This window comes from Saccostrea echinata, unplaced genomic scaffold (assembly GCF_033153115.1).
Source record: "Saccostrea echinata isolate AGI-Se365-2 ecotype Australia unplaced genomic scaffold, CSIRO_AGI_Sech_v1 ptg000009l, whole genome shotgun sequence".
In the NCBI taxonomy this organism is placed as follows: Eukaryota; Metazoa; Mollusca; class Bivalvia; order Ostreida; family Ostreidae; genus Saccostrea; species Saccostrea echinata.
In genome coordinates, this window is record NW_026889758.1 from 16,263,045 (window position 1) to 16,275,000 (window position 11,956).

Here is an 11,956-nt window from a genome sequence, read left to right on the forward strand (position 1 = left end):
AATTTAAATATTTCGTCTTATGAACAGCAGAAACATGATAAATGATATTAACGTGCAAGCATTCTGAATTAGTGCAAATTCAATTTTGTTCAAATCATGGTCCCTGATGATAGGGTGGGGCCCCAATAGGGGATCAAATTTTTACAAGGGAATTTATAAGAAAATGATTTTAAAAAAATTTCAAGAACAGCAGGACCATGATTAGTAATATCAATATGCAAGCATCTTCAGATAGTGCATATTCTTGTTTTTTTTTAAAACATTGCCCCAGATATAGGCTTTAGGCCACAATAGGGTATCAAAGTTTATATTGGAATGTAGAGGAAAAAAAATCGTAAAATAACTTCTTATAAGAACAACAGGACCCTGATTAGTCATATTATACAAGCACTGAGTAAATTTAAAATTATTTAAATCTTGGCCCCTGGGTAGGTTGGTGCCATAAAAGGAATCAAAGTTTCATATGGGAAAATAAGAGGAAAAATCTTCTCATTATGTAACAAGCATTCTGAGAGTATTGCATTAGCAATACTAGTCCCCTACCGGCAAGTGTAATCTGGTTCCCGTTAAAAATTGAAAATGCCACAATTCCGTCGAAAGTCAATGAAGCGGAACGAAATGCAATCTTGATCTATAACTCATCAAGGTAAAGTCACATACCAAAAATTAGCTCAATATCTGCAAGCGTTTCGAAAAAAATTGCTCAAAACCCTGAAAAATTGAAAAGGTCTAAATTCCGTCAAAAATCATTGGAGTGGAACGAAATGCACACTTGATCTGTAACTCATCAAGATACACTCACATAACAAAAATCAGCTCAATACCTGCAAGCGTTTAGGAAAAAAAGTGCGGAAAACCAAGTGGGACAGACTGACAGAGGAACAGACAGACGGACAGACAGACTCAGAGGAAACCTATAGACCCTTCCGGTTTCACCGGTAGGGGACTAATAATATTAATGCCAAGTTTAGTGATTTTAATGCTGCAAATACAGCTGTATTGTCAGGACGTGTACATTGAAGTTTTTGACTCCTTGGAGGTTGGATGGGGCAACAATAAACAATCAAAGTAGTAGTGGCTAAAAGTGATTTTTTTTTTTTTTTTTTTTTTTTTTTTTTTTTTTTTTGCTGCTTTAGGAATATAGTTATCTTTTAATCAAGTAGCATATTATTTGCCTCACCTTAAATAGTACATAAATGTATCTGATGGAAATAAAGTTGATTATCATATATTGATATGGTTTGATGAAGAAAATAACACTGTTGCTATGGTTACCAAGAAGGAAAAATGTTCGATTTTGTTAACTTTATAGCAATATTAAACCCTATATATGGCAGCTTCTTGCATCCAGACTGTGTGGTGGTCAAAACTGAAAGTCAGTTTAATTGTTCATAAATATCGATCATAAAAGTTTTGGGAATCTGCATACAATGGTTCACATATATACATATACATGTGTATGCATGTACGAGGAAAGAAAATATTTTTCACCTTTTTTATTTTTCTCCGGTAATTTCCACAGCAACGCTCTATTTAAAGACTTTGAATTTTTTGAAATTTGAAAATGATGACAATATAAAAAAATATATATATCAGAAAAATATAAAATTTCGTCCCTGATATATGTTATTATACAGTTAAAGTATATCATTGTGGGACTTAGCAAGATTCCAATTTCCCAAGATTAGGACTATTTCCCGAGGCGAAGCCGAGGGAAATAGTCCTGGTCGAGGGGGACTGGAATCTTGCTAACTCCCGCAATGATATACTTTTAACTGTTTTATTATACCGATACAAACGTAAAATTTAGAGGATTCAGATAGCGTGATTTCACAACAGGGATTAGCTCACTGAACTAACACACGGGGATTAGTCCATTCACATATCATACCAATGTAAAAGTAAAATCTAGAGGATTACGGATAACCGGGAATTAGCTTTTGATGCAGGGATTAGCTCACTTGACTAACGCACGGGGATTAGTCCATTCATAACGATTTCTAGGGAATTAGTCACATCTGACGATGTAATGTTAAATAGGGAAAAAAATCGGTAGAGGTATAATAAAAGGATATTTCTCTCTTATTTGGTTGCATTTCAACCTATAATTGCTTTAATTTTTGACTGTATAACTTTATAAGTATGAATGAATAAAATTATTACTTGTGAATACTTTGTTTCCATAGTAACGAATGAAATATTATTATATAGTTGATTTCCCAAATATGTTTATCTTGCATTTAAGATATCAGACTTTTTTATAACTTTTGGAAACAGTCATTGCCATTTGTTTGCATTGCTGCAAACCCCTGAACATGTTCAAAAAGGCCAATTTTCAAACTTTAGGACATTTTGCCACAAGAGGATCCCATAGAGGATCCATAGATTTCAAATAAACTGATAGAAGAAGCTTTTGTAAATCTTTGATCGTCTATTGTGGCCCAACCCTATCCCCAGAGTCATATTTGAACAAACTTGAATCTATACTACCTGAGGATGTTTCCATGTAAATATAACCAATCATGGCTTTGCTGTTCTTGAGATTTTTCCTGCGTATTCCAATGTAAAACTTTCATTGTCCATTGTGGCCCCACCCTACCCCTGGGGATCATGATTTTAAGAAACTTGAATCTACACTACCTGAAGATGTTTCCACATAAGTTTCATCTTTCTTGGCCCAGTGGTTCTGGAGAAGAAGATTTTTCCAATGTATTCCCATGTAAAACTTTGATCATCCATTGTGGACCCACCCTACCCCTGGGGTACGTTTGAAGTTATAGTGTTTCTACATTAGAAAGTTATGGACCAGACATGAATTTTACATTTTTTACTGCCAGAGACATTGTGCTTGCCCAAATGAACTTGGGTTACAAGTTATCTTTGTGTCAAATATCATCTTACAATATTTATCCATTATTTAGTTATTGGTCATATATGAATTATACACTTATTCTGCCAGGAACTTGCCCAAATAATATCTTGGGTCAAGGTCATGACACATTTTCATATCGTAAGCAATCTTCGGGCAAGATCATGACATGCCTTTGGTCATGGGTAATCTTTTTAGTGACGAATGAAGTTCTAGTGTTTCTTTATTAGAAAGTTATGACTGGACAGGAATTTGCACTTTTTGTCAGTTACCTTGAATTTGCCCAGATGACCTTGTGTTAAGATCAAGACACATTCTCAGGTCATAAGCAATTTTGTCTCAAGTATGAGCTTCATGTTTGTCGATCCATTACAAAGATATGTCCCGGATACAGTTGAAAAACTAGATGGACAGAGAGGCGAACAAGGTAACTGAAATATTTCTTTTATATATATATATATATATATATATATATATATATATATATATATATATATATATATATATATATATATATATATATATATGTATATATATATATATATATATATATTGCTATTTATATAGTATCTTACTTCTATGTGGTTCAAAATTTAAAAGGAAGGTAAAAGATTATGACAGAAACACAGAAGAACAGATTTTCAGACAGGATAAATAAACAATATGTCCCCGATCGACGATCTTGGGGCATAAAAACCGTACAGGAAAATCAGGACAACAATTTATGAAACTGATATGCAAGCAATATATCCCCAAATAGTGTACATTCCGAGTCCAAGGGATAAGTGTCAAAGTTTTATTTAGATTTAAATATTTGTTGTCGGGAATTAGGGGAAATACTTTTCAGTTCAGCAACAGAGCCCTTAGCAGTTCAGCAATATAGCTCTTTGATTTCACCCCCCATCCCACCCCTTTCACCATTTCACTAATGCTCAGAAGATCGGCTATGCAAGTAGTCTCTAGATCTCTCTCTCTCGCTCAGCTATACTTAGTTCTTTAGCGTCTTGCAGTGCTTGTACGATCCTTCAAATCTTCTTCAAATATTCTGAGAACAGAAAATCACACAAATATGCTTGATTGTACATGATTTAAGGAGAAAATGAACAGTAATCAAGCTCAAAAGTCCATTGAAACAATACAAATCCGAAGCTGAGCAAACACCGACCTCTAAAAATATCAGACGTGGGATCAGGTGCCATGGAGAAGTAAGCATCCCTTGTCGACCGGTCACAACCACGTGTGTTCCTTGTCATGATTGGGAAAACGGAAAATTCCGTAGACAATTAAGTGTGTAAATAATGGCCTAACGATCAGTATGAAAAAAAGTCAGTATTCGACTTAATTATAGATTGTATTTGCTGACAGGTTCGTTGTATCGACTATAGAACTTGCGAAATGATGACTTTAAAGGAGATTGTTGATATTCTTATTTCATCAACTTGTTTGTCAATAGCTAGCCTCGTTTTAGAAATTGTTGGTTCGTAGAGCATGTTCTTGCGTATCGAATCAACTGGGAGACCCATATGCAGGTGATAAGGGTACTCTATACAGGGTTATTTTTGCCCTTTTAAACAATTTTGCCTCGTTTTGAATTTGCGCAGCTAGAGTCCAAAAACGTCATAGATATTGTCAATTAGAAACTCAAGCATCTTTTTCATATCAACTTCAGAGTATTTGAATGTACAATCAGAATGTTTTTAACAAAATAATTCTGCAAATGACCAATGACAAGCTAAGTAAATTTACGAGTTCCATTTTTATTGTAAAAACAGCTGTCCATTTACATATGTACATGCGGTGGATAAGAAAGAGGGGGGTGAAGCAAAACTGCACCCTTATCCACTCAAGAATTCTGAAAAAAAATTAGAGACACTTCTTCAGATTCTGTAATAAATTTTTAACCCGTAGTATAATTATTATACCAACTGTAGCTCAAAAATTTTAGTACAGAAACAAAAAATGCCTGTGTAAAAAATGCTACGAAGATTAAAACGCCCCTGTGTATTAATTGTAAACACTGATTGCGCTCTTTGTCCTTTCTGTGGTTTATGACATTTCTGATATAAATATTTTTTAATCTTTTATTGTTGACGAAAATGATCCAAGTGTTTGACCATTACAAAAGGTCAAAGTTACTTACCCTGACTTTACCTCGACTCCCTTTCCTTCACAAACTGTAGTTCTGCAATGAAAATTTCTACAGGGTGGCCGGGAATGTAAGGGAGCGATGATTAAAGGTGATCGTATAAATTATTTAAAAAGAATTAATTGGAGAAGGGGGGGGGGTAAAAAAATCTTCAAAGTTTTTTTTCTAATGTCAAAAAATGATTTTCGGAAATCACTAATTTAATCTGATTTAATTTAAATTTGTGATATCAGAAAATTCAAGAAATTTCAAATTGGTGATATCATTCAATTAATTTGTGATTAAAAAAATAATAATCAATTTTTGGTACCACTGCTTCGAGTTTGTGATACATATATGAAAATATCTAGCAATTGTGTTTGAATAATTTTTTACGAATATTGAATTTTTGATACCAGAAATTCTTTCTCAAGTTATCATGGTTATAAATCTTTTTTGATGTCACTTATTCGAATTCGTGCTGATATATATTTATATAAACATTTGGTATTTGATCTCAAACTGTGTCAACTTCAGAAAGATGGTTGACTTGCATGTCCAGGCGATTTGAAATTCTTCCAGGATGGTGGTCATGAGGTGGGCGTGGTCGCATATGTCGCAAAATCATATAGCGATCAATTTCATCGAAATTAATTGCAAATTTCAAAAGTGTTTTGTTTCCACTCTCTTGAAATGAAATGCTTTTTAATGCTTTATATTACATGCAACTGGTTTTTTACGACAAATAAGCCCAGCATGTATCCGGAAGTCGCACGTGGGACGATCTCGTGGCATTGTTTGTTGACGCCATATTGACCTATCATTGGGAGAAGGAGAGGTTGACTTGAATGGGCGTATAAGCCAACCATGAGCGATGAGGATAGAGATGTAGAGATAGAGAGTGATGTATGTATCCCTCAATCAATTACAATGGTCGTATTTAATATATTTGTCCATATTTTTTTTAGAAAGCGTGACTATTTTCTAGGTTAATATATGAGTCTCGTTTTCGTTTTCAAAATAGGAAGATGACGACGAACTAGGGGGGTCAATTAACTCTGATGGAACTGCTACACAGTTTATGAGCCAGGTAAGACAAAAGATTTCAATATTTGTATTAGAAAGGGAATATTTTAAGAAATTGATCTTTTTGCTTGAACTGCCTGGTTTGCACGCCCGGTAGCCATGCTGTAGAGTGCGCATGTCTTATGTTTGTTGGCAAACACGAACCACGTGACATCTTAAGAGTTCACTAACCAACTGGTCATTTCTGTCATTTTATGTGCACAATAGAATTTAGCTATGTGCATATGTTTTGGCAGGCTTGTGTTTAGTATTTACTATCTGAAGCTAATTGCTTTGATTTAATATGGTGTCCACAGGAGTTAACATTGTCAATCAGTATCCAACAGGGACCTATATACTACCTATCATGGTTATAGTATACAGATCCCAGAATCTAGTGATAAGAAATTTGCTCTTTAATGTAACATCCTATGATATGAACATCAAAAAGATGAAAAGAAATTGTTAAATATTATAACAGCAGGTATATATGCATGTTGATAAGGCTCTTCTGGTTTAATGATTAGGTAATGCATGCTCACATAAGATATGTCATGATGTTGCATCCTGCTAGCCTGGCATGCATTGAACAGTGCTTATGTAACCAAACACCACTGATGTATTTTGATATAACTAAACCAAGCAGAAAATAAAATGAATATTACGCTAGCAACATCAGTCTCAGACCAAAAAGAAATTTAAATTATAGATCTCAAGATGTAATTATTTTTATGTCAACATACCAGATGGATTAGCTTAAATTTTATTGAGTCCTGCTACAATTTGAGAATTCAAGGTTGAAAACAAATTGTACCAAAACAATAAGCAGTTTAGAACTGGGAACTACTAAGTCCCCCTCCCTCCCTTGCAGTTATGATCTTTAATCAATTGCATTTCAATGTGTTTGTATAAAAACTCTTTACATTATTATATGTCTCACTGATAAAGATGCTTATTCCTGCTGGGGATATAACAAATTATCACATTGATTTGCCAATTAGTTTTGAGTCAAAGTCAAAGAAAAAGTAAAAAAGAAGAGAAAGGAATCCATATCAAACATCTTGATGTACATCATTACATGTAAATCTGTCTGTGAAGAATATTTACAAGTCTGCCTGAGGCTTAATCTCAGTGTAGCCATGGGAATTTTCATTCATTATAAAAAAAAAATTCACTGTTTTTTTTTTTTTTTATGTGGTTGAACCAGAGTTAGAAGATAGAGTATATAATTATACCTATATCTGAAAAAAACAGTAATAATTCTTTTACAATTGTAGGCTGAAAAAAGGGCTCACCACAATGCATTGGAGAGGAAACGCCGTGACCACATCAAAGATAGTTTTCATAGTCTCAGGGACTCAGTGCCATCACTTCAAGGGGAAAAGGTTAATGTAAATGTTCAAGACTGGGATCTTCATTTCATTTCTCTAATTTATATAAAATACATTAGGCCAAATAAAAAAAAATTTGCGTGTTTCCAGTAACTTGCCAAAAAAAATTTTTACTGTACTTTTTATTTTAAAAGCATAAGTTAATTATTCAATACACTTCTTTTTGTCAGATATACATGCACATTAATGAGTAAACATACACAACAGAACAGTGTACTCTTTAAAACACTTGGGATGATCATGTAATTACAGTGTCTGAGACATGCGTTTTATTGACCAAAAATAAGTATGGTACGAAATCAAGATTTGGAATTAAAAAAAAAACAGTAGGGTCAGTGGGTAAATTTAGGGTCAGTCGGGTTACTGGAAACATATTTTTTTTTAAGCCTTAGATAATGAAATTTAAAATAAGCTTTATCTCCATGGTGATTCATTACAAGGTGAAAATAAACAAAATGAAAACACCAAATGACCAGAGATGTAACAATGTTAGTCAGTGAAGACATGATGAGAAAATCATGAGTATAAGTAGATGGATTCCATATTATTCATCAAATTACTTTATTTTTCCTGCAGGTATCTAGAGCTCAAATCCTTAAAAAGGCAGCAGATTATATTTCTTTTATGAGAAGGAAGAATCATAGTCATCAACAAGATATAGATGATCTCAAAAAACATAATGCTATTCTAGAGCAACAAAGTAAGTGTACACGCCATAAAAAAAATGTTATGTAGTCACCTATGAAAACAGACAACACTGTAGGCAAAATTAGATTTTATCTATCAAAGATAAAAGACAGATTTATTGTGATTTCTTCTTTACCATTGATAATCGGGTAAATGAAATACCGCATTTATATCCCAGTAGAAAATCAACCAAAAAATAAAATTCTTAATTCTTAGAGAGTATTCTGGTTGAAAACTAATTAGGTCTCAATCCTGTTTTTCAAATAAGTATCTTTATGCATCTATGATTGTATTGGTGACTCAACATGTCCAATTTTTTCAATTAAATTCCAATACATTGAAAAGAAAGCTAATTTTCTCTATAGCGTCTTTACATTCAGATTGGTCAGTGTTTAAATGTTTAATATTTTCAGTTCGAGCTTTAGAGAAAGCTAAAAGCACGGGACAGTTTGCTGTGTCATCAGCTGTTAACGCACAAGCCGGAGCTTTTGAAGAATCCGAATCAGAAAGCTCCATAGATGGAGACATCAGTCATGGACGTCGCAAAAAGTTAAAAACATCGGATTAACGTTTAAGACATTTTTAGCCCAAAGTTTACACAATTGTGAATGACGATCTGTCAAACAGTGCATCATTATTAAGAGTACTAGGAGATTAATTAGGTTATTGGTGCATGCATGTTTGAAAGTTTTAAAATCATCCTTTGTTACATAATTTCACTATGGATCTGGGAAAAACTTCCATATACAATTTTGTATGCTGCAGTGATTGACTTGAAAATGTCGTCATGAACAAAACTATGTGAAAGGTGTTTACATTGGAACCCCTACATGGAAGAAATATTTGTATATATAAAAATTTTGTTTTTGTTTTTTACATTAATACAAAGATATATATGATGTACAAGATTTTTTCATTGTTTTTTAAGTCATATAACCAATTAATTGTTTCTCAGTTATTTACTGTAGGATTTATTCGGTGTGTACATTTCAGGCTTTGGGAAAATTAAGTGTGTTGTAATCTGTTAAGTATATACCTTGAAACAGTTTTTACAACAATAGTAGTTAAGAAAACATAGAAGATAAATTACACCATGTTCCTGTTTACTGATATTACATGTATTTTGATCCCACCTAGGATTTCTTTTATAACTACTGAAGATTTAAGTCCTCTTGAAAGAAATATTTAAAAAAGAAGAGTTGCTCTTACCCTTCAGACAATGACCCCCACTGAAATCCAGTTGATGAATGCTGACAACAGTGTTGTTTATGTTATACAAGTTTACATGAATTGTCATTTTGTCTGTTATCATCTCTCCATTGTTTAATGTCATATGTAGCAATAAATATGGATTCGTACGAGTGTTTAAGCCTTTTCTCAATGTAGATGATTACATGGTCTAATTAGTATCAAAGATTTCAAGGAAATGAAGAGCAGATTTTTTTCTCATGAGATATATATATATATATATTAAGAAATAATGTATCATTTTAAAAAAAAATCTATCGGGATAAAATACAGGTTGGTCACGAGATCAAATTCCATAAAGCCCAAAGGGCTTTATGGTAAATTTGATCTCGTACCAACCCATATTTATATCCCGATAGATGTTTAAAAATGATACATTAATACTTGTATTTACATTTATCACTTATTCATATTTTATATTTTCCTGATTATAATTTTTAATTATAAAAATCAACCCGTGAAATGTGTGAATTTTCAAACTCAACGGCACATATTTGATCCATTGATTGTGTGTTGGCCCTTTATGACGTCAATGAGAAATTACGTCAAACGTTTATGATGCAAGGAACCCGTGTTTATATGGATATATATACATGTTGCTTTTAATAGTGTTATATAAAAGAAAACATTTGCAAATTTATATATATATATATATATATATTTATATTTATATTTATATATATATATATATATATATATATACAGTTTTAGAATTTTCTGATCAGTTTTCAAAATTTATATACAATTAAAAAATTGAGACGTGGGGAAATAGATTTTGAAATTTCAGCATTGATTTTGAAATTTTCTTTTAAAAAAAAAAACGACTCAATTTTCTCATCCTGAGACGGGAGAGGGCAAGCAAACATTATTTTAAAGTTGGCCTGGTCAATAAAAATATTATAATCCCTTTAGTTTGGCAAAGAACAATAAGATACGTGTGCATACCTCAATTTCTTCATTCTACTTAATTTTCATTACATCTCGGTGATGCTGCACTCAGTGAGAATAATAAAAGTATGCATCCATGGATGGACTTTTCATATCAATCATATGATATCATCCAGGCGAAGTTAATCCTAAGGAACGATTCTACACTGAAAATTTTAACCTGCCACTCATTGAAAAATAAATGAGATATAGTAACACAAGGAATATTGTGCATGTTCAACTCCTACAGGGTTTGGACTGGCTCCAAAACCTCAATCTACAGTTCTGATGCTCATGCTTTGGGTACATTTACTCTTGACCAAGCACAGAACAATTGTGATAGGATTGGATTTTACTGAGTTAGTAAATAACGATAACTTGGATTGGTTAAGATCGTTTATTATATATTCAGAAACTTTCTAGCTTTATACAGTGATTTTGGAAACGTCCTTGTATGGGTTATACATAGAAAGTAGATTTTGATTGGATAAGAGAGACACACCTTCAGATCGCGGGGTATTTAAAGCCCAGTATTTCAAGTGTAGATCAGTTGGTTTGGAACCTTCTCAAAGGTTCGTGCCAGCTCACTTTCTGATAATCGGGGTGGATCCCGGTCTCTGTCTCTGTCCCGTTCAAAATTCTTGGTAATGAATTGTCTCGTTCATTCGTTTAAGTTGTCCTTTTTGTTTTCCTTATTTATACGTCCATTTTATTGTTAATTTCCAGTTCCTTATTTCTATTTTTGGTAAACCGGTTAGGTTAGGCATAGTAGATTTTTCGTGCAGGGGTGGGTCACTTCTCTTAAACACAATTGTTGCCATGATTTGGTTTATTTTGTCCAAAATACGTATAGAACAGCCAGGAATGGCGTTAACAGGTTTTCTTTTAGCCCTCTGCTGTGGGTGAAAATACAATGTAAGTATCAAGTTTAGAATGGAGAAAACTTTTCATATTTTTTCTTCATTTACAGTTTCATTTTTACTACCATTATGTAAGAAAATGAAAACAGAATAGGGATGATCACGCAAAAGAATAGAAACATAAATGTATTTATATGTCAACTTTAATAGGTGATTTATGCCCTGGAAGTGACAGGTGAGAACCTGCCAGGAAGAGCCTGGGTTGCTGTCTTTGGGGAGGGAGGAATGTGGTGGTCAGATAGGTTCGATCGCTGGTGGCCAGTTAGCTCAGTAGAGCACCGGACTACAGGGGGCCTGGGTTCTGATACTTCAATTTTATTTCTCCTCTCCTGTTACAAATATATACAGTAAAACTTGTTTAGTACGAACATGGATATAGCGAATTCACGGATATAGCTAAGTTTTTCGGGATCCCCAGTAAAATTCTTAAAAATTCTTTGTTAAAATTTACCGTTATAATGAACTCTGTTATTATAACGAATTTACGGATATAGCGAACTGATTTTGAGTCCTGTAGAGGTTAAAAATAATGAAATTTACATCTTTTATAGCAAAATTTTCAAAGATCTCAAAATTTCATATATTGAACTGACTTATTTTTGGTAAGTATTTGTATATGAAATTCAATTCATAATAAAACCTCAGTTATCCAAGGCATGTTTTGTAATAATTGCTTCCCTAACATATTCGTTAGCAATACTTGAAGGAAAACGTGTATATTGTG

General features: G+C 33.1%; 1 protein-coding gene across 2 annotated transcripts; it reads left to right on the forward strand.

The window, feature by feature from the left end:
• The first annotated feature begins 5,744 nt into the window (after nucleotides 1-5,744).
• On the forward strand, nucleotides 5,745-9,499 carry LOC133181877 (protein max-like). Of its 2 annotated transcripts, none has more exons than XM_061316517.1 (5): nucleotides 5,745-5,900; nucleotides 6,019-6,084; nucleotides 7,337-7,450; nucleotides 8,027-8,150; nucleotides 8,551-9,499. In XM_061316517.1, the coding sequence occupies exons 1-5, from the start codon at nucleotides 5,862-5,864 to the stop codon at nucleotides 8,703-8,705; spliced, it is 498 nt and encodes a 165-aa protein (XP_061172501.1). In that variant the 5' UTR covers nucleotides 5,745-5,861; the 3' UTR covers nucleotides 8,706-9,499. The 2 variants fall into 2 exon arrangements, with proteins under 2 accessions (XP_061172501.1, XP_061172502.1); XM_061316518.1 differs by having other exon boundaries at nucleotides 7,337-7,444.
• Nucleotides 9,500-11,956: the final 2,457 nt, after the last annotated feature.